At 44.4% G+C, this 23,906-nt stretch overlaps 1 protein-coding gene across 3 annotated transcripts in view; it reads right to left on the bottom strand.

The window, feature by feature from the left end:
- Window positions 1-2,991: 2,991 nt before the first annotated feature.
- The window catches only part of KIFAP3 (kinesin associated protein 3), a 118,397-nt gene continuing 97,482 nt past the window's right edge, over window positions 2,992-23,906 (bottom strand). For 2 of the 3 annotated variants that reach the window (XM_071220047.1, XM_024553572.4), the window contains exon 20: window positions 2,992-3,614. In XM_071220047.1, coding sequence (XP_071076148.1) covers window positions 3,506-3,614 — 109 coding nt within the window. In that variant the 3' untranslated portion in view covers window positions 2,992-3,505. The remainder of the gene's footprint in view (window positions 3,615-23,906) is intronic. The other variant, XM_053914657.2, reaches the window with a different exon arrangement.

Below are 23,906 nucleotides of genomic sequence, written 5' to 3'. Positions count from 1 at the left end.
GCCGGCAGCCTGATGACAGCCGCGCTCTCTGTGCTGCCAGTGCTGTGCCCTCTAGAAACAGAATTCGAGCCACATGAGTACTTTTAAATTTTCTAGTAGCCACAGAATGAAGGCAATTTGAACACTGTTTTAACACAGTAGATCCAGAAGGTGTCATTTACATACAAACTCAGTATTAAAAAATATCATTGAGATATTTTTGTACCGCCTTCAAAATCGGATGTTTAATTTTTACAGTTTGGACTGGCCATATTTTCATGCTCAGTGGTCACACGTGGAGGGTCACAACCATGTTGGAGAGGGCGGTTCGAGGAGGTCTAACCACCGCTTTGCACTACAAAGTGGAGAAGCAGAGGTGCCACTGCCCAAGGCTGGATTCTGTTGTCACCGTGGACGTTCTCAGCATCAGCATCTGACAACCAGAAATCTCTCAGGCCAGTGACAGAGCCAGGACTGCTAGGGACGAAACCTCGGGTGGCATCTCCAAAGGTGGAGGTCTCCTAGAATGTTTTGACCCTGTTTATTCAGGAGTAGAGAGCATTTTCTAAAATATTTTAGCCAAATCACCTGTCTTGAACTCTTTTTAGACCTGATTTCTAGTGTACATTGTGATAATAAACTTATTTTTGCCAATAAAAACACATTTGTGACACTACACTGTTAGCAAAACATCTGGTGTTACCAGGGATCAAGGTGGTTAAAGTACTTGCAGCTCCGTCTCTGGAATGTGGCCTTTCTGGAGTGTGCATTCCTGATTCCGTGAGGCAGGCTGCCTCAAGGGCATACCTTGGGCCATAGGGGTGTCCAACCTGTAGCCCAGGATGACAGTGAATGTGGCCCAACACAAAATGGTAAATTTACTTAAAACACTATGAGATTTTTTTATGTGTGATTACGTGTCACAATGTATTTACTGTGTGGCCCAAGACAACTCCTCTTCTTCCAGTGTGGCCCAGAGATGCCGGACAGTTGGACACCCCTGCCTCAGACCATTTAGTCCACACAGAGCAGCGCGCTGTCTCTGCTGAAGGAATTTCAGGTGAACCATAGACACCACGACGCCCACGTTGTTGTGAGAAATATTGCCTGGGTGTGTAAACACTACACAAATGTTGCCGCACGTGTAACCTCACGCTGCAGACCACGTTTAGTCCACAGGTGTTTCACACCCCCCCTTTGTCCCATGCACTCTGTGACCACGAGGCAATGAGGGGACAATCAGTGCAGGACAGTGCGTTGTCCGAGGGGCCCAAAGAAAGCTCTTGTTAAATAAAGGAGTTGAAGATGTGCCAGTAGCTTAGTGCCGGTAACGTCACTTTAGTTTTTCAAAGCACCCAGTGCCCCCCCACCAGCAGGTAGGTCTCACGCTACCGTGTATGAATCTGGATTTGAGCTAAGTGACTGCACGCCGCCTGCCACTCGCTCCTGTTCATTAGTAAGGGCTCCCTGAGTGCCAGCCTCTGCTCCAGAGACTCGGAGACGCCAGCTAGTGAAACAAATTCCCTGCTCTCAACAGGCCTTGCACCTTAGCGGGCAGAGTACAAGGGGAAAGAGCGACAATAAGCATGGAAATGAACAAAGATAAATTCAGATCACGGTAAATTCTAAGAAAAAATGAAACAGGGTGGTAAGGGTGGTGAACACGTGTTGAGCGCTTACTATGTGTTAGGGACTTCATAAGATGTTCTTCCTAACTCCCTTTTGATAGTGGGTGGGAAGGTAAGCTATAGAAGGTTTGCTTTGTCTTTCTATTAATGTCACTTATTAGGTGTACTATGTGTGTTTATACTTCGTGCGTATGACAGATAATAAGGCAAGATACTCAGACCTGAGGCTCTGGGTTGGAAGCAGGGAGACAGGCCATGTCACTGACCAGAGATAAGCTTGGGCAAATCACGTCCTCTCTCCTGGCCACAGAGTTTTCAACGGAAATCATTTGACAGGGTTGCTCCTAGGGCCATTTCCAGCTTTAATATTCTATGGTTAAAACAGAAACTAAGACAGCCCTGGCCAGTGTGGCTCAGTTGGTTGGGCACTGTCTTGCAAACTGACAGGTCACAGGTTTGACTCCAGGTCAGGGCACATGCCTGGGTTGTGGGCTCAGTCCTCAGTTCGGGGGCGTGCAAGAAGCAACTGATTAATGTTTCTCTCTCACAGTGATGTTTCTCTTTCTTTCTTTCTCGCTCCCTTCCCCTCACTCTAGAATCAATAAAATTAAAAAAACAGAACTGACAAATGTGTCAGAAAGATCAATCAGGGTGTAGGGTCAGAGACAAGTCATATCTTATCTTCGCATACTCCCTCAGGAGCACCATATACTCCCCTATACACGGAGGTAGTTTTAAAAATCTGTTGATTATATTTGCAACTTTTACGTGATTGGTTTCTCAAATAGGTAGATGGACTGAGTTATTTCAGAGGCTCTTCCCACTCTACTATTCTATAATTAAAATAAAAATCAAGGCAACAGTGCAGAAGATCAGTGAACCCATAACCGAAGGTCAGCAGCTGTCTCTGACCCACGCGTCCCCTTCAAGGCCCCACGTAACTTCTTCCACAGCACGCGCTCAAGAGAACATCTCTAGGGCGCGGCTACTTTATTGGCTTTAAGTACATTTTCAGCATTATAACACTGAGTTATTTTCAAAACTCATTATTAATGATAATGTCTTTCCATTTCTCATTAACCAAATCTATCTTTTAATAACAATTATCTTAGTAAGCAAAATATTGTTCCTTAGTTTTCCTCAATAAGACATAATTAGCTTTCCCATACTTTAGATTTCACAAATAAACTTTAAAAGCCCAATTCTCGCCTACTTTCACACATGCTAATAGCTGTCCCAGGTTTTCTACGTTCAAATCAGAAAGACATGAACTCGAGTGGCTGAAGAGACTGCACGCACGCATAACTTAACTTACGGCACACGTTCCACTGTTAATGAAACACTCCTCGTCAACGACTTTGGGAAGCAACCTTTTAGGCACGTGTGTGGAGTAAAAACATGGCGTCTTTTACATGTTCAGGGTAGCACATATCACGTGAAATACTCAAGTTTACAAGGGGGGTAGGGGGCAGGGAAAGTGAAATTCTTATGCACCCTACATAAGCATGTAACTCCTAACGAAACACATCAAGTAGGAACACAGGACCTTCTCTAACTCATTTGTACTTTATGCTCCTTTTTAATAGAAATTAAATTAGTCACCTAATATACATAATGTAGTGTTTGTTTTCCAGTCTAGTTGCTTTTCGGGGTTCGCTTTGAGTCTCGTGGGAGACGCTTTCCAGTGTCACGAGGGGGGTTGATGAGGGAGCAGGGTCGAGCATCCACTGCACTTAGCACAGGATCACAGGGGTGGAGTTCATCTGCAGCTAACAACACGAAAAAATAAAACACAGACCCACACTAGCATCAACATGCATTATTAGCCCCCAATTCAAAGCCAACCCAACCCCCCCAGGTTTCTTCTAAGCTAAGCGCACACACGGAGAGGAAGGTCTTCATCGAGGCCCGTAGCCGTAGTAGTAAGCGTCATCAGGGCGGAAGCCGTAGGCCGTGGCTGGGCGTCCCAGAAGGCCCACCGACTGGCCGAAGCCATCCATTCCAAGGCTAGAAAGAGAAAAAGAAATGTAAGTTATATTTTTCATCAGACATCCACAATGCCTGGAACTTTGCACCTTCAAGATTCTCTTCCCAGCAGTGAGAGCGATTTATGTGGATGTTATTGATCCTTTTAAAAAGTTAACATAGCCACAACACGTGTATAACAAATATGCACTTCTAATAACGTGCGTTAGAAGTGTTGGGAACCACTGTCCTCAGGCAGCCATTCACAATGAGGAGGAGGACAGATCGGAACACTTCGGTGGGTCACACGTGGCTTTTACGCCAGGAGATGGAGGGATTTTACATGCTGGCAGTGATCGGAAAGATGATGCTAGGGGATGATAAAACGGTGGAAACTGACTTTCGCTGTTTATAAGGAGTTCTCTTTCACATGAAGGTGCAGGCCGAGCCACTCCTAGTAAGGCCGTGCAGTTTGAGTCTTAGCAGTAACCGCTCACTCAGGGCCAAACTGTGCCGTAAGCTCGGGAGTACAGGGAGAAGACAGGAAACGTTAGGGAATGTCAAAGTCAGCCAGATTGGATCTGCAACCCTTCTCGGACTCCTCAGTGCAAAAAAGTTACTCAATAGCACATGTTTCTTTTGAGTAACAGCAAGTTAACTACAAATTTTGGTTCAATTTATTACAATGGAGATAACAAGCCTGAAGAGAACCTTCAGTTATAAAGATAACTTGACAATGGATGACCTTTGATTATTCCTTTTAAAAAACCGATTCTTCCCTCTATTAACAGGTTATCTAGAAGAGAATCTGCTCTGCAAAGCAGGGTCAGAGATCGCCGGACACCCGGCGGAAGGACAAGGCTCTCACACGCTCATGCAGAGCTCATGCAGCGAACGCCGGCGGCGTATCTCCACTCAAAGCAAACGGCGTGTAATGCAGAGATGGAAGCTCCGGAAAGATAAATGTCCTTGAATGATTTAGGATTATGTGAGATAACAGTGATGGAAATGCCTTTATCAGCAGCAAAATCTCGATATTCATATAGCCACTAACTTCCTTCTTACGACTCAAAATGAGATGAAAACACTTCGGAAGCAACTTAAAATATTAAGGTTTTAAATAATTTGTGCGTGTATGTGTGTTGCGATAGGACTTAATACTAAATGTAAAGAGTCATAATACATACGGGGTGTATTAGTTAACGTGAATCTACCTCTCAGGGGAATGGAGTTTCTGAAACGTAAGTTTTAGGTTAGTGATTTTTAGTGTGTGATCCTAGATAAATCAAACTTTTGGGGGCTCCATCTATAATTTCTGCATGTTGGTTAAAATTTTTAAGTCTGAACTTTATTTTAAAATGGCAAAATGTTAGCACACCTACCTCTCCTACCTTGGTCCCATGGGAAGATTAAATTTTATGATGAAGGGAAGTATTATTCTCAAGGTAGTTTTAAAGACGTTTCAGAAATTAATGGAGTCCATGAGCTAAGATACATGTGTATCAGTTTAAAATCAGAGGAAAGGCTGACTGTTGAAAACTTCTCCCCAGAAGCACCACGGCTAACAAGCACTCGCATGTCTAAACAACTCCCTACTATGAAGAGCGATTGTGTAGCTTGTAGAGTTCCACGTCCTCTTTCATCTTTCTACTTATTACTGGCCTCTGCCACTCCTTACATTTTTTTTTTTTTTAGCATCTCTTCCTGAGGCTGAGCATCAGCAGACTTTGGTTAAACTCAAGTTAATTTTGTCTGTGTTTCTCAAGGTAGGGGCTATCGTGAGATTGCCTTCAAGAAGCTGGAAACAAGAAGTACATAGCAGATCGGTGAATCAACATACAAGGGCACCTTCAAAGCAGAACCCCTCACAGAGGAATGGTGGCAATATGACTAATTCTATCTCCAAGAGGAGGACGATGGTCAGAAGGGAGTCTGTCTGCCACGGTAGAGCTCCTCAGAGGCAACGTTGGTAGCACCAACCCAAGCAACTCCTCGGGGTGACCTGTGACCACACCGGGAGCGTCTGATCATTTTGGCAGGCTTGTCCTCGTTGAGGAAGGAGCCTTAATAAAGGTTCTGAGCGTCTGAGGCCATGACACATTCAAACTGCAAAACCTTCCGTGCTTTATTTCTATGACCAATAGGCAAACTTCTGGTCTCTTTTCCCTTGTGGCTTGCCAACACGGTAAAGAATAAACCTAGACATTACCTGGTTTGCCTGATGGTTATAGTTTTCATTGTAAGTTGACAGGTGGATATTACATCTTTTTAAAAATGTCAGTCACACTGTTGGTGAGAATTTGTACCCCAGGTCAGTGAAAGTAAGATGTACCCTAGACTCTGACGAGCTGTAGCCACTGAGTCTGCAAGGGTCCTGTGCCTACGTTCTATTCACGCAGAGACATCTGTGTGCAGTGCAATGTCAAGGACAAACGGTCTTGAACTTCCATAGGAGGAGGAAAACTGGAAGCCCGCTCTGTTCTTTTGGGACTTGTGGACATTTATGTACTCTGCTTTTTCCCCTGGGGTGAGCATGGAGGCTTGTTAATGCGGAATCTGGTTCAAACCCAGGAGAGCCCAAGAGTAAGTAGTCCTGTAAACAGAAGGGGACCGATCCTTTAGATAAGTTCTTCCGGGAAAGGACAGAAACCATGAGCTTAACAGGGAAGTGCGGCAGCAGAAATCGTGCTTTCTGATCCACCGAGACTCGGAGCAAACAGTATGGAAGGCGCCTGCGTGCCCGTACTGGGAACCCTGAGGGCCAAGGCGTCTAAGCTGGGGCGCACCACACCCCTCCTGCCCGTGTGGCCGAGCCACTTCAGGCAAGTTTGCACATCTGGCTGTTGACACGGGAACTTAGTCCCACACGGCACGTGTGTCTGTGTGTACACGTCCTCTTCCTGGCACTCCCGACCTACCCGCAAGAGCTGTGTGTCCCTCCAGATCGGAGTATGCCACTACTCGGCCACCTGTCCTTTCCAGGACTAGTCACGCTGTGTCATTTAACCCTTATCCTCAATGTCTAGAATAAAATTTTGGATCTTTAAGTTAGAAAAGCACCAACATGCAAGGTCTCTTCCTGAAAATATATAATTCCAGTTCAATGACAACGGTCACTGTTTGGTGTGAGAAGACAAGGAGGGAAATGCACTCAGAATGGAAGATGATAAATTCTTCATAAACGCAAAATTTATATTTGATATTCAACAACAAATAGAAAAGTACACCTAGGTTTTATTGAACATTTAGAAATCTAATCAGCATTCAGCAAGCAGAAGACTGAGTTTTCTGTAATATGTATAAGGCTTCAAACACATTTTTAACAGCATTCACGAGAATTCTAAACCTGAGATGACAGGGGGGAGGGGGGAGAAACCCAGGCATGACAAGTGACGCGTCACATGCAGCACAGGACAAGGGGACGGCAGCCAGGCCCTCAGGGGCCCCGTGGCACCGTGGCGAGCACGCGCGCCTGCAGGGAAGGAAGGAGCCACCTACCTCCAGCTGTTTGGGAGGCTTAACTAGTGCGTGCTTGTGAAGCACTTGGGGCTCCATGGGTGCACAGTGCTGCGCAAGCAAAAAGCGTATCGTTATTTTATTAGAACTGGACAAGAGCAACATAAGTCTTTTCCTCCTTTGAAATTCCCAAGCCAGCAAAATGAATGCAGAGTAAGATATATTCATGGATGCTACAAGAAAAGAAAAGAAAAAAAAATAAACCTAAGCCCTGTTCTCTCTCCGCGGGCTCACAGGGTCTTTGGACCCATTTCCAGAAATCCTCTGTCTACACGTCACCCACACCCCCACCCTCGGCAGGGTCTCCCCCGAGCCTGCCGGAGCAGCGCCCAGAGGGCAGTTCATGCCACTTACGGACGGACACGTTGGACTGTTGGAAAGTTCTCTGTTACAGCAATCTGAGACCTGGTTCCATCAGTCTTAACACCACCCTCTGCAGCCACACGCGAAGTCTAATTCTTCTTCAGTATCTATTTCACAACTCGCGTTTAATCACTCCTCATGAGATGGTCTCTCAGACCTTTATCATCTCATCTGCTCTCTAAAATAAGTTTACTTTTTTCAGTGGTTTTCTTAAAATGAAGCAGCTGAAAATGTGGTCCTCGCAATGTGGTCTGCAAGCCGTGTAGAGTCTAATGAGAGCCTATTTCTCATTCTTCCAGGTCAGGCTAACACTGAACTGATCTTAAACAAGGTTTTTCAGGTGCCATTGCCACAAAGGGGCTTACACTGAATGTATAGGAGTGTGCACAATTCTGTGTAAATACACACACAGACACACGTGAGATTTTCGCTTGTAACTACCATGTTGAATTTCTTTTTACTTTGGGTCTTTCTTTAGAGATTCTATTCTACCTAAGACAAAATCCTTTATGACAATCAATCTATAAATAGGGAAGAGTGATTCTTATTAACTACCTATCTTTGTGATCCATAAGATTAATCAAAGGCTGGAATTCTTTTGAGATTGTGAAGTGAAAGCCTTTAACCTGGACTAACTTTCTTCAGCAGAAACTTTCCAGGACATTATACAACTGTATGAAATGATAACAACTTTCTAGAAGAGTCTATTCTTTAATCAGCTACTCCAATATATTGATCATAGAATCAAAATCAGTATGTTTATCTTTCTTTCTACATAGATTATAAGTTGATTACCAGAGTAACTTCGGCTTAAGTATGATTTGTCATGGAAAATTTAGGTCAATGTAATAGTGATCCTTAGTCTGTCCGTCCATCCATCCATCCACCCACCCAAATAGTACGAGTTCCTACAACATACGGAGTACAGTTTTGAGAGTCAATGTTTTGTTTTGTTTTGTTTTAATTTTAGACGATGTGGTGCTGGGAAGGAGACAATAAGACATGGTCCCTGACCATAGATTGGAGGCAACTGACAGGGAACAAAATTCTGATAATATGATGCTGTGTCATGCTAGGATATTTATAAATTGCTACAGAGGAACAGAAGAGGCCCACATATTTAATACAGTGTGAGAGTATATTAGACATATGTACAAACTGTTACAGAAGAATCTTGAAAGGCTTCGCGGAAAACACTTTGATTTTAACACGGCTGTCACTTCCTGACACTCTGTTTTGGTCTTATTGCCTATTGGAACGCAAGGCCAGCAGGGTAAGGAGTGTCTTATTCATTGTCACGTCTCAAGCATCTATCGCTGTGTCTGACAAGGAGCGGTCTTCCAGAATGTACCCGTCTTCATGGACGGGAGAATCTGAAAGGACGGGTGGACTTCAGGGGTGGAGAGGACCCCAGAGAGCGCAGGTGTCTGAGCAGGAGAGGAGGGCCGAGCAGAGTGGTGATGGGGTTGAAGCCTCAGGTGTGTGACAGAAGCGAATGGCAGGGGACGAGGCTGGAAGGAGAGGCTGGAACAGGTTTTGAAAGTCCTTCATGTGCCATGGTAAGAATGACATGCTTTTGGAGAGTTGTCCATGGTTTTTAAGAAGGGGGACAACTTACTGCTGTGCTCTGGAGGGGTAACTGTGGAGAGGCGAGAGTGTGGGGGCCATTTGCGGGCGCGCTCGGACGGTCCGCTGTGGAGCGGTGGCCGTCCACAGAGTCACTGGCAGAAATACAGGTCAGATACGTTCATGATCCAAGATAGTATTTTTCTTTTAAAATGTGGTTTTTCGTTCTACACTTACTATTTGGGAACTGGGAATAAAGGGAAAAGATGTAGAAATTGGCAGAAAATTTTATAAGTTATAGTTAATTGGGGGTAACACAATGCTTGCTCTTTAATATGGGAATATGCTCCATCCAATCGCTGCGAGGCTGGGGTACTCCACACAGAGGAAGCCACGCTGCGGAAGTGGTCTGCCTCTGCATCCAGGAGAAAGGGCGGGCTCTTCTGGCAGGAGAGACCACCTTCTCATGCTATCCTTACATACTCGTATAATCACAAGAACTACCGATCGAATGAGAGAATGCCTATAAAGTTACACCTAACATCCGTATAGTGATGGATTGTTAAATCGAGATCTAAATGTTTGTAATTTACAGATCCACCACTAGATGGAGAGCTTGTCTTATCACTGAGCACTGCACTTGTACAAAGTTTTAAAGCAAACTGTATCAAACTTGAAACTTCTCAGCATATTTACCACTGACAGAGTGTGGTTTCCATTGCTTCCTCAGATAACCGACGTCTTCGTTTTGTACATGTGAACAAATTCACCGAGAGCTAAACAGAGATCCGTATCGCCCACATGCAGCGTTCTGTGACCGTGGGGCCCTCAGGACAGTGGCAGCGGCCGCTGTCCCCGACACGGAGGGGCGCTGGGCATGGGCATTAAGGTGCTGCTGCTGTGGAGTGGCCTCCGGAATGCTCACTGGCCTGTTGCTAGCATCTCATTCCCACCAGTTTACACGTAATAAATGCACACGGAGTGGCTCAAAGGAGTCGCTCATCGCCCTGGACTCGAGCCGCTGTTTCAGTGGGCGCCACCATCTGTGTCAGGGCCGCTGCACGTGCCCACTGAGCTCTCTTCTACGGCTTCCCCTTCACTGGCATGAAACTAAATGGCTAAATACTAGGATCCTGTGTTTAGTAAAATCGAAGTAACATTTCCCTCCAAATCAGGGACAAATGATATTAGGGGAAAGTTGTGTTTACTCATGTGGAATTTATTTTTAAGAAAGCCTAAAAAAAGACATCTGTCAGTTCTAAGGGAGAAAATGTAGATCTTTTCAATGTACTTACCCTACCAAGACGCTTCCGATTAAAACTAGTTTGTACTAACGATGGGGGAAGCATGTGTAAAATGGTCACAAATTTATTCCAAATGAAGGAGGATCCATTTTATTGATGCTCCTGTAATAGTATCATCCCATTAACACTTCTCATTACACGTCTTAATCTGCGGTTCAACCGTCTCCAGAGTTGGCTTTATTTTAATGCGGCGATGTTACAGGTGGCACTTTTTCATTTTGTATCGCCACTGCACTAAGTTCTCTATCCTTTTACTTTTCGTACATTTTATAGTCTCACTGGGATTTTCCTATTAGCCCCAGTTCGTGGGCATCCTGACTCTTACTGCTGCACCTGACAATTTTCCGTTATGACAGTCCCTTCTTCATGAGCTTTGTAACTTTTTATTGTGCCCAAGATCCAGTTTTGTCTATTCATATATTTACGTAGCCTGTCTCTTGTCCCCTGAGCTTGGACCTATTTCTACAGAGAGGCTCTGATGTGTCTGTAACCCTTCCAGGCCCTGGGGACTCCACCGTCCTGAAGAGACAGCGATTTCTGGACGTGGGTTCCCTCAGTTTGACTGCAGTCTAAATTCTGAGCCCACCCATGCACAAGGGGCGAGCCGGCGAATTGGACTCAGCAGTTCTCTTCAACCCACGAGGAAAAGGCAGCTTCCATGGGGACGCGGCTCCGCTCCCACAGCACGCCCCCCTGCCTGGGTCAGCGTTCCTGCGGGCGCCTCTTTTTGTGCGTGCGTGTCACTGGGGGTGCTTCCTATCTTTGGGAATTTTTGCAAATTTGGCCATGAATTCAAATTGTTGTCATATTTGGAGGGGCCCTTCCAAGGCCACTCAGTCTACCGTCTCGCTGGAAGTCCCTTCCAGTTCACTCTTCCAGAGTGCAATGTGTTCCTTCAAGGAAAGGGTTTATAAGCTTTGTCTTCCTGTGACTCAAAATCGGCTCTCTGGAAGAGAACAAGAATTTGGAAGAAGCAACTGAACCATGAGAAGATATTTTCTTTTTCCTCATTTGCAGCAATTAACAGGGAAAAAACATACCCTGATAGGTGCCTGGTGCAAGCTGTCAGACGTGGTTATCAAGCTGATGTGCATATTTACTCAAATCTCTAACGATCTCAAACTGTTGCTAGCAATCTTTTAATGAAAGTATCTTTAAGTTACATTTCTTCATTTAAGTTCAAGGACTTCTTGAACAGGCATGGGAACTTCCTGTGCTGCTTAAGTAACCCCTGGGTCAATAAACTGAGTCATTAGCACCTCCTCTGAATAACTGTTTGTCTGTTACTGCTTCGACATTTATATAATCTGTCACGATACCTTGATTTTTTAAGGTACAGCAACTGCAGCTGCAGGCCCAGAGCAGAGAGTTGGATGGAAGGAGCGGGGTTTTCGCGGTGACGGCTTCACCGTGCTGTCTGGTGCCGAGCGAGTCAAGGCCCCACCTCCCCAGCTAATTACTGTGTAATGCTAACCTTAGTTGCTGGTTCATGTTGAGACTCTTTAAAATATGAACTGTGTATTTTACCCCTATGCACTCTCTTAATGATTTGTTTTTTTAGACTGAAATCACTTCCAGCCATCAGTTATACTCTTGGTCTCTACATATGCACTTCTCCGAGCACAAATATTTCTTTTTCCTATTGGTCTGCCAGCCCTGTCAGAGCAAATTTCACTTTAAACTAAATGCTATGATACTTAAAACCTCTTGGATTACTCCGGCTGCTAGTGTGATCTATGACCCTCCAAGAATGACAGCTGAACTTTCCAATTTGCCTTCACTGCTTGGGGAATGAGAAAGCACATGCCAGAGCGGAAGGGGCTCTGATGCTGAACAGAGAGGAGCGGTCTTGTTGGAGGTGGGAGCAGGGGACTATTAAGTACTGAAAAATACTAATAAGAAGTGAAAAGAAACTAAACATGCTGTAAAGTCGAAGGCCTTGCGCATAATTCAAAAGTTAATGCTGTTACTAGAAACATTGTAGTCCAGTGAAAATGTGAGTAATGACCTCCAGTTACTGTAACGTAAGCACCAACCAGAATCTTAAAATGACAACGCACTATCGGAAGGAACCGGGTCAAGAGATGGCACAGGATCTAACTTCACCACGAGCACTGCACACAACGACTGAGTCCACCCCCTGTTCCCTTATGCAACCCGGAGGCCCGACACATGGGCTCGGTCGCGGCAGCACGGCCATCTGACGTGTGACGCCCCCGCTGATGCATCGGCCTCTCGGGAATGGAAGTTACTGTTCAGCTCCCACTGAAACCTTGTCTCCAAAGTCCTGAATAAATAACATAGTTTGGAAATATTTTTATATCGTTTTGAAACTTTTCACTTTCTTTTACTATCTTACGTAAGAGGTAGGATAAGTGTTTATTGTCCAAAAAAAATTCTCAAAAGTCTTATCAAATATAAGAAGCTTAACCTAAAGTTTCCAATTTATGTCACGTCTACTTGGTCACTTACTTGTTTCAATTTTTAGGCTAAATAATCTACAAATTACCTTCGGCTGATACAAATCAAATAATGGCTGATAAGTAAAGACCAGCTTGTAGCTAAATCAAACTAAGTAATGTATTTCCAAAACTGAGGGCACAAGTATTTCTAGTGGAAATGATATTTAAACAAATTAAAAGTGTACAAGTTAAAAGAGCTAAGCAAGGAGGTTTGAAATTTTGACTGAGGAGGTCTGTACTACCACGTTCACAACACCAAGGCACTTGCTCTGGGCTGGGCAGTGCCGTGCAAACCCTATAGCCACTCACTCGTCCTGCCGGCCGTCAGCGCAGGTCAGACAGACGGGTCGGGGTTGCCCAGTGCCCTCCACAGCACCGAGGCCCGGCTACACTGTACACGGCACCAACGCTGCATGCAGCGCTGGAAGAACACGCACCTAAGTGAACCCACTGGTGAATTTTACAATTCTCTCGGTCCTTGAGAATATACGTTATGTTCCGGATCTGTAAAAACAGAAAGAAACACCCCAGGGAAGTTCGTTTTCTGCTGTGCCTGAGGCTGACCTGACATTGTCAGAATATGGACTGACTCAAGTCCTCGGACCAACGAGACGGCAGTGTTTTGATGGTGAAACCAGTCTCTTCCTTATCATTTTCACAGAATGCGGCTCAGCACGCTTTGGGCAAAGTGAATTGGTACCATGGAAGTCAGTGTAGACTGGAAAGTGGAAGAGTACGATCCTAACACATAGTTTTTTGACTTGTACCCCATTAACATATTTTAAATTACAGTTATTTTCAAAGCAACATAAGGAAACTTTTTAAATACTGATGTATATAGGCATTTGTCTCCCTTAAAGACTGGCAATTATGTTTGTTAAGTTCAGCAAAACCAGCTTCACTAGGAACTTAACAACTCGCCACATCTCCAAAGTCCGGCCCAGGGCCGGGCAGTGCCTCCTCCACACCCGGTGGTGGCATTGCTGTGACACCCGAAAACAGAGCCTCCCCTGGAAACCCCGGTCCACACGACGGGAAGCTCTCTACCGCCCCCGCCTGACGCACTTCCCAAGGCCATACAGAATCCGTACAGAATCCGCAGAGGCAGTGCATGCACGCAGGCAACTACCTGTTGTTGCATTAAAACGATGCCCCAGCCCACCACACCCTCCTTTACCGCAGGGACAGCAGTGGCTGCTCCTATAAATGGTTCCTCAATCGGAGCCCTTCGGATGCTACGTCAAGGCTGCCGCAATCGAGTCAACACCTCAGAGACACTTTTTCCTCTGATTTCATATTCAGGGAGTTTGTTTTGAAAGCAGAAAATCTGAGGAAATTCTATACTGTTTTCCACAGTGGCCTCACCAGTCTGCATTCCCACCAACAGTGCACTAGGGTTCCCTTTTCTCCGCATCCTCTCCAACATTTGTTTGTTGATTTGTTTATGTTGGCCACTCTAACCAGTGTGAGATGGTACCTCATTGTGGTTTTAATTTGCATCTCTCTGATGGCTAGTGATGCTGAGCATCTTTTCATATGTCTTTGGGCCCTCTGTATGTCTTCCTTGGAGAAGTGTCTGTTCAAGTCCTTTGCCCATTTTTTAATTGGGTTGTTTGTCTTCCTGGAGTGGAGTCGTGTGAGTTCTTTATATATTTTGGAGATCAGGCCCTTGTCTGAGGTATCATTAGCAAATATGTTTTCCCATACTGTTGGTTCTCTTTGTAATTTGGTGCTGTTTTCTTTAGCCATGCAGATGCTTTTTATTTTGATGAGGTCCCATTTGTTTATTCTTTCCTTTATGTCCCTTGCTTTAGGGGACATGTCTGTGAGGATGTTGCTGCGTGGAATGTCTGAGATTTTCCTGCCAATGTTTTCCTCAAGGACTTTTATGGTGTTACAACTTATATTTAAGTCTTTTATCCATCTTGAGTTTATTTTCGTGTATGGCGTTTTAAGTTGGTGATCTAAAAATGGAACTGCCCTTTGACCCAGCAATTCTGCTGCTGGGATTATACCCTAAGAATCCTGAAACACCAATCCAAAAGAACCTGTGCACCCCAATGTTCATAGCAGCACAATTTACAATAGCCAAGTACTGGAAGCAACCTAAATGCCCATCAGCAAACGAGTGGATCCAAAAACTATGGTATATCTACACAATGGAATTCTACGCAGCAGAGAGAAAGAAGGAGCTTATACCCTTTGCAACAGCATGGATGGAACTGGAGAGCATTATGCTAAGTGAAACAAGCCAGGCGGTGAGGGACAAATACCATATGATCTCACCTTTAACTGGAACATAATCAATAGAAGAAAAAAGCAAACAAAGTATAACCAGAGACATTGAAGTTAAGAACAATCTAACAATAGCCAGGGGGGAGTGGGGTGGGGACAGTGGGAAGAGGGGATTACAGGAACTACTATAAAGGACACATGGACAAAATCAAGGGGGAGGGTGGAGGTGGGGGAGGGAGGTGGGTTCAGCTGGGGTGGGGTGGAGGGATGGGGAGAAAAGGCATACAACTGTAATTGAATAACAATTAAAAAAAAAAGCAGCAAATCAAGGTAGGGCTTTCAGGTGTCTCACGCTGCACACATCCCGCATGCAGGCTCACTGCTACCGTGGTGGCTCCTCTTTGAAAAGGGCACAGGTCACAGAAGGGTTTAGGGTGGGCCATGTTCATTCTGGGGCGTTCGCGGCCTTGGGGTTGGGCCACCCCGACAATCTGGGCCTTGGAAGTGCAGCGGGGCGACTAGGAGGAGACTTGTGCATGGAGGTGGGAATGCAGTGCACACCTGTGGGAGCGCAGGCACGACAGGGGCGTTTCGGACTTGCACATGGGAGCCCTGACCCTTGAACAATTCGGGCCCTGACTGTGTGGTGGTCCCAGTGGTTTTCAGTGGCCTGGCCCGTGGGAACCACTCTGTTCAGGGTAAACTCTGCGTGGGGGTCCACGCATGAGGGCCGACTTCAGTTACATGCGGGTTTCTGACTGCCTCAGAGATCGGCCCCCCCAACCCCTGCCTTGTTCGAGGGTCCACCGTGTATCTCCATTAGTTATTTCAAGTACCAGGACAAGGGGAGATGACGAACAGGTTTAAGTGACTGTGGTGCCCCCTTGCTGACGGCAAACAGCACCTCCCTCCCCCAGACTCTGAGGAAAAAGGCAAGATGCAACAGTAAGAAATTTGTAATAGTTTCTCTTCCCACCTCCATGTGTACAGAGAACAAGTTATAATAATTCAATACTTACGAAGTCCTTAAAACCCAGTAGCCTTCTTAAAAAATATTTTAGAGACTTTTAAGAATCCCTGTTCACCACTTCAAAAGCTATCTCAGCATGAAGTTTTAATACTCATGTAAATACAGCTTCACGGGTTTCTTGTATCAACTTGAAAAGGTGTAATTTTAAGTTACAGTTGCAACTTCAAATTTTATTTGCCTAACTATGTTCCTAGAAGCCTCCTCTCCTCTCCTTCCTCATGTGAGGGGCTCTAAATTGCCACTCCATGCTATCCACTCAAGTATGGATTCATTTTTAAGATTGCTTTGCTTTTCAATTTCTGACAGGCCAATATGAAGGTGCTTTGAATTTGACTAGGAAAAACATGAAATGGAAAGAATTTCTGAAAAAGTGGGATGTGTCAACTTTAGATAAAGCTAAACAAAGAAAACAGGCTTATGGACTTCCGGCCAAGAGGGAGGCATAGGCAGACACACTGTGCCTCCTCACACAACCAAAACAGGGACAACAAATTTAAAAACAAAAAACAACCAGAACTGACAGAAAATTGAACTACGGAAGTCCAACAGCTAAGGAGTTAAAGAAGAAACTCTTGTCCAGATCAGTAGGAGGGGCGGAGAGGACTCGCAACAAGGCAGCAGCTGGAGGACGGGGCGGGCAAGGGGGTGGCTGGCGGACCAGAGAGGCGGCGGATTGCGGACCAGGTGGTCCCACATTCACGTCTAGATAAACTGGGAGGAACAACCGGGGAGCTAGACAGACCTCGAAACCTCAGGTTCCAGCTCAGGGAAATGAAGTCTCAAACCTGATTGAACACACCTGTGGGGGCTGAGGCGGCAGCAGGAGAAACTCCCAGCCTCACAGGAGAGTTCGTTGGAGAGACCCACAGGGTCCAAGAATGTACACAAGCCCACCTACCTGGGAATCAGCACCAGAAGGGCCCTATTTGCTTGTGGGTAGTGGGGGAAGTGACTGAAAACTGGCAGAGAGCAGAGCAAGCGGCATGGTTCCTCCTGGGACCCCTCCCCCACACACAGGGTCACAACGCAGCCACGTGAGTTGCCCCGCCCTGGTGAACACCTAAGGCTCCACCCTCTTATATGTAACAGGTGTGCTGAAACAAAAAAATGGCCCAAATGAAAAAACAGATCAAAGCTCTAGAAAAAATACAACTAAGCCACGAAGAGATAGCCAACCTATCAGATGCACAGTTCAAAACACTGGTAATCAGGAAGCTCACAGAATTGGTTAAATTTGGTCACAAATTAGATGAAAAAATGGAGGCTATGCTAAGTGAAATACAGGAAAATGTATAGGGAACCAACAGTGATGGGAAGGAAACCAGGGCTCAAATTAACAGTGTGGACCAGAAGGAAGAAATAACCATTTAACTAGAACAGAATGAAGAAACAAGAATTCAAAAAAATGAGGAGAGGCTTAGGAACCTCCAGGACATCTTTAAATGTTCCAACATCCGAATCATAGGGGTGCCAGAAGGAGAAGAGAAAGAGCAAGAAACTGAAAACTTATTTGAACAAATAATGAAGGAGAACGTCCCCAGTCTGGCAAAGGAAATAGAATTCCAGCAAGTCCAGGAAGCTCAGAGAGTCCCAAAGAAGTTGGACCCAAGGAGGAACACACTAAGGCACATCACAATTACATTAGCTAAGATTAAAGATAAGGAGAGAATCTTAAAAGCAGCAAGAGAAAAGGACACAGTTACCTACAAAGGAGTTCCCATAAGACTGATTTCTCATAAGAAACCTTGCAGGCAAGAAGGGGCTGGAAAGAAGTATTCCAAGTCATGAAAGGCAAGGACCTACATCCAAGATTATTCTATCATTTAGAATGGAAGGGCAGATAAAGTGCTTCTCAGATAAAGTCAAGTTAAAGGAGTTCATCATCATCAAGCCCTTATTATATGAAATGTTAAAGGGACTTAGATCTAAGAAAAAGAAGATAAAAAATATGAACAGTAAAATGACAACAAACTCACAGTTATTAACAACCAAACCTAAAATAAAAACAAACTAAGCAAACAACTAGAACAGGAACAGAATCCCAGAAATGGAGATCACAGGGAGGGTTATCAGTGGGGGAGTGGGAGGAGGAGAGAGGGGGGAACAGTACAGAGAATAAGTAGCATAAATGGTAGGTAGAGAATAGATGGGGGGGTAATAATAGTACAGGAAATGTAGAAGCCAAAGAACTTATATGTATGACCCATGGACATGAACTAAAGGGGGGAATACGGGTGGGAGGGTAAAGGGGAATAGAGAGGGAAAAGTAGGACAACTGTCAGAGCATAATCAATAAAATATATTTTTAAAAAAGTAATGCAACACTAGTTACTACTGGGACACTGCAAGTTTCTTTTCCCAGTAACAATAAAAAACATATGACAGAATGCTTATATTCGGTACAGGTAAGCACTTCTCAGTATACCTGATTCACCTGCGGTGGTATCGCACATGCAGACTGAGAATTTCTCACCTGGATGGATCTTAACGCTGAAGGCAGGCGTCTTCACCTATATGAAACGCTGCAGTGTAAAAGGTGGTCTTATCTTACGTGGGTCATTAAAAACCTGCCCACAGAGCACAGGTTCCTACCAACACTGTCACAAGTCAAGCACATAACACTGTGTGTGTGTATATACAAAAAATCTCGATTCTGTACGTGCTGAATACAAACCCCACCCTGCACTATACACTGTACATTGAAAAGTTTGATTCTGAAATAGTAAAGATTAAAGATAAAAGTGAGACACTGTAAGAACAGTTCACGCTGCAAACAGCCCACGGCACGGGCAGTGGAGGGAGACACATGTGAGCGGGTACTGGCTCTGCCCCTGGGACCTCATCGATCACACAAGCACCACGGGAGCCTGGTGTGTGCCGGGCACAGAGCACACCTGTGAGGAAGACAGTTCGAGTTCCTGCTCCTCGCAGACTACGTTCTTGTGGAAGAAGGGAGGTAAACAAGTGCACCAGAAAATACATGATTAGGGTGCCGGAAGAGAGAGCCATGGGAGGATGGGGAGAAGGAGCATCTTTGAGGGTTCTGTCAGGGAAAGACTCTTGGAGGCATAACACCTGAGCCGTGACCTGAATGAGCAAACGAGTTACTCAAAAGTCAGAAGAATATTCAACTTACGGACAAAGGTGCTAAAGTGAGAGAGAACTTGGTGCGTGTCTGAGGAACAGAAGAGAGCCCAGACCAGTGGACCTAGTGAGCAACTAGCACCCGTGCAGGGGAGGAGGTTGGGAGGTGGTCCGGAGCCACAGGGCTCTGCCAGCCGCAGTGAGGAACCTACACCTTCTGACTGGGGCGTGGGAAGCACGGAAGGCAGGTGGGAGACAGGACCTGTTTTCACCCAATCATGGTGGTCACGGAGAGAAGGTGCACTGCAGGGGCGGGTGAGCGCAGAAGCAGGGACATTAACCAGGAGGCTACCGAGCAGGCCAGGGGATAGACAGCAGTGGCTCGGACTAGGGTGCTGATGGTGGAAATGGAAAAACAAACAGACGAATTTGAGACATGGTCTAGAAATGAAAACAACAGGACTTAGCAGACAGTTGGCACTGGAGACAAGGAGGCACTTGGTGAGGAAAAGCGAGGAACCATGGTAGACTCCAAAGGTGACAGCTTGACCTACTGAATGGTGGTGATGGAAGACGAGGGGAGGGGCCTGTCAGCACGTGGGAAATCCAAAGTTGGGTTTGATGATGTCATCCAACATGCAACTGGGTGTGCTCAGTGGCCAGAGGAGGAAGCTGGCTGGCACCCAGTGGAGAGGTCTCAGATGGAAACTTGGGCTTGTGGGCGGTCCTGAAAGCCATGTGGTCTGAGTGAAATCCTCAAGTTGGGGGGCAGTTAGAGAAGAGGGCCCCAAACGGGATGGACACTGAACAGGGCGGCTACACAGGGACGCCCAGCAGAGCACTGGGGAGGCCTGGAAAGGGGCGAAGGAGGGCAAGCAGGGAAACAACGTCCCTTGAGAGCTGACCGGGACGGTTTGAGAGGGCAGGACCTGGATACCGCTGGGAACTAATGAGAGAGGAGGGAGGCCCCTTGGGCTTGGCCAGGTGAAGACCGCTGGCCGCTTGGACAGGGCGGGAGGAAGTGCAGAGTGAGGAGGGGGTGTGGGGAAGCACGTGTGAAGGGAAGTGAGAAGCAGGCAGTGGGTGGAAGGTGGCACGGGCCAATGAGAGTCTCAGCCCAAAGGTTCTGGGTGACGTTTACATGCTGACAGGAGGACCCGGCAGAAGGGAGAAGAGGGATGACAGCAGAGACTTCCTGGAGAAGGCAACAGGGACGGGGGTCCGAGCAAAACGGACTGACTGGACCCTGCAAAAGGACACTTCCTTCACGTAAGCAGAGGGAGGAGAGAAAGGTGGGTGAAGAGTAGAGAGTGGGTGGTGGGAAGAAAGCTGTGGGCAAGTTGCTTCCTGTGATACGCGCCCCTGTTTTCATGCCACCAATGGCTGCGGGCCTGGGCTGTTGTGGAGACTGAGTTAGACGGGGCTGTAATAAACAGCACTTAGCCATTTACGCTGCCTGGCACTCAGGGTACATAAATTTTAATAAATGCCATCGTTATTATTAATCAAGAGATCTCAGACTGTAGGCAGATTTCAAACTGCTGTAGAGAATAACATTTCAAATAACTGAATTGGACTAAAGACGAAATCTACATGCCATTGAAGCTGAGTTGTTTCTAATTCTTGCCAGTAGTTCTGTTTAAAATTGGACTGGACTGTTCATGCTCCAGAGATAAACTTTTGAGCAACTTCACTTAATATTTTTCTTACTTTTTTAAAGAATAAAGACGCTTCAAAATTAATGTTTATTTTGTGCAGAAGTGTTCTGTGGACTTTCAAATCCAGAATGCAGGATGGATTACGGACTAATGGTCTGGTGCAGCCTTACATGTGACAGAAAAAGAAGGACGCAGTCTCCAGGTCAGCCACGCCCTCCACCCCTGGGCCAGACACAGGGGTCTAAAATTCTGTTTTAGCCTCTAGCTCTCTCTTCCACATGAAAACGATGATGTTATAGTTCAAGCACACACAGACAGGCTTACTTTAAAGTTCAACATTTCTACATTCTGTCTAACACCTTTGGGGAAGGCCCAGTTTAGTACTGCACCCCCCTCTCTTTCAAAATTTGGAAATCATCCTTTCTTACTGGGGCAACTAACAAAAGGCACTTTCCCAAACGGGTCCTCTTATTTATCAGGAAATCTGACCTTACTGGCCCCAATCTAGGAATGTTATTTCCAGCTTCAGTACAATTTTAATTATTGTTTTACGATAGTTTTCTAAATCAAAGAATGGGTATTACATACTATTGACTTATATGCCACATTTTGATTTTTATGAGAATACAAAGGATTTCTTCTATGGAATCAGATGGTTAGGATACCAGTAAGTGTGACTCCAATGGTGTGAAACTAGAAGCTGATTTCTTTCTTTTATATACTCTGTAGCACTTCATACTTAAATGTTGTTATGACCTATATAAATGTATAATATTCATAACATGTATTTATCAATGGCTATCATCTGAATGGCTTTCTAAGAGTGAATTTCTTGGCAGAGGTAAGTTCCAGTTACCAACCACAAAATCAGACTGTAACAAAGGTGTAAGTGAAAAATAAATTTAACAACATATATTAACTGAATCCAATAATGCCTCAACCAAGAGGTTTTGTTTTGTAGCAAATAAAACAAATTAAAAAAATGAGATTTTATTATACTTCAGCATCAACATGCATGTTTAGTAACGTATAAAATAGTTTGCTTAAGTGTGACTTTAAATTTTCTTTGATTTATTTTACAAATATTTACAGTATTTCCAATAGGTATAAGGCCACATTTGATAAGATGCTTATAACAGTGTTATTTTTACTTTAAGAATAGCTCTTGTAATGTAGAGATTGAGTTTTTTGAAATCCTTTCAATTCCATTAAATACTATGGAATCTTTAATCAAAAGTTAAAAATAATGTTCTGACATTAAGTAAACACTCAGTGGAAATTTATGTTGAAACTGAGCATACAACATGATCGAGGAAATACCAAACTACTTTACTGAAGGAGAAGGAAAGGCTTGGTCGTTCAGGAACCTGAAAGCAGACCGCGATGCATCCTAACCGCAGTGCGCGTGGATGTGCTCGGCCCTCCCCCGCCTCCTCCGCACACGCACGCCTCTCTCTGTTGGTTAGCATTCTAAAACTTTCCCCCAGGTTTGGCCTTGCAACCACTTACTTGATAAAGTAGGTCACTTAAAAAGAAAGAAAGCCCAATAAAATGAATTACAAAGACAACAAGATTAAACTGATTGCACTGTTTTCATACATTGTAGCTGAAATTCTGCAAATATGCAGTTGGCTGTGGTTTGGCATTTAACAGCATGCACCAGTAAGGAGGAGGAAATTTTATTCTCATTAACTGTTGCAGATTTACTGCAGTGAAAAAGAGCTATGTAACCCGAGATGTGACAGTACAGAAAGATCAAAGCCACGGGCTGGAAACTAAATAAACCCTCTGGCTACTTCCTGCGAGGAAAACTCACTCTGGCAATGTAAAACAGAGCCCCGTTAAAAACTACTCTGTTTTATGAGCTGTCATAGCTGCTCAAGTGGTTTGGACCGGCTGAGTTTAGAACATTATATTTCCTTGTTTTTTGTCTTAGATACTTCTGTAAGCAGTTTTATAGGCCATTTTTTCTTTTTTAACACAATAACAAAAAAAATGAAACTCTTTTCTTTTGGTTGAAACTGAGAAGGGAACTGCTGAACTTATTAAAGCAGGCAGGTCTTTATTTGCACATTCCTTTCTCATTTACTACAGCTTAATATTTTGCTCTTAGATTTATTTGGCAATACATTTACTTTAATAATTCATCAGCAATCTGTATAATCCCCACTCAAAATAAGTGCAAATCAGTTTACAGAGCCTGCACGGCCCACATCTGGGGGCGAGCGATCAGTAACCGCACATCTGGAAGGGCCATGGAGACTACGGGAATTAATTAATATTACATTTTTAAAACCCACAGGCTCTAGGTTTCATCTGGCTTTTCAAAAAATATTTAAGAAAAAATATTTAGTTTAACATTTCTAACAAAAAATTTTTTTCATTGTTCATAAATACTTAAATCACATTGTTAATTCAATCAAAACACAGTTGGGCTAGAATAAATCAACTTCAAATTAGAAAATATCCCTGAGTTTAGGGTAAGCCCAGTATCATTGAATCCAGACTTCAAGGACATAAAAGGTGACTTGCTCTGTTTTCTTCTGTCTTTTATTTTTTTGGATGGGTGATGGTGCTTATCAATCAGATTGCTTACATTTTCATTCTTATCATTGGAATATGACTAAGCAAGCCTTTATAAGGGCAATTTGCATACTATTCCCTTAAAAAAACTCATAATTTTTTGGAAAATAAGAGTGTTTCATACGTGAAATATGTATAAAAGCAGTCAGATTTGCTGAAGGACTTTCAATTTTCTTTCCATTTAAATTTACAACTAATTTTTATATATCTGTATAGCCAAAATAAGGCAATTAATACATATAAAAACATATGAACTTTAGCACTAGATAATCACCCTGAAATGGTGGTGATATAATTAACTTCTCGGTCACGACTGGATTAGCTCCCATTTCTTGAGTACAAAGTTGCACCATAATTGATCTGTTAACATTTTTATAGGATCTAGTCACATTCAGATTACTTTTTTATTTATAGACTCAGGTATGCTAAATTTCTTCCCTTAAATAAAGTCCTAATAAAGTGACAATAAATTTGATTTTAAATCTGGTTTTCTTTGGGGGAACCTTTGGACTTTATGTACAGCTAACATGCAT

The sequence above is a fragment of the Desmodus rotundus genome, chromosome 12 (assembly GCF_022682495.2).
Source record: "Desmodus rotundus isolate HL8 chromosome 12, HLdesRot8A.1, whole genome shotgun sequence".
NCBI lineage: Eukaryota > Metazoa > Chordata > Mammalia > Chiroptera > Phyllostomidae > Desmodus > Desmodus rotundus.
Note: the sequence above shows the minus strand (reverse complement) of the source record. Positions and strands in the feature narration are given on the sequence as shown.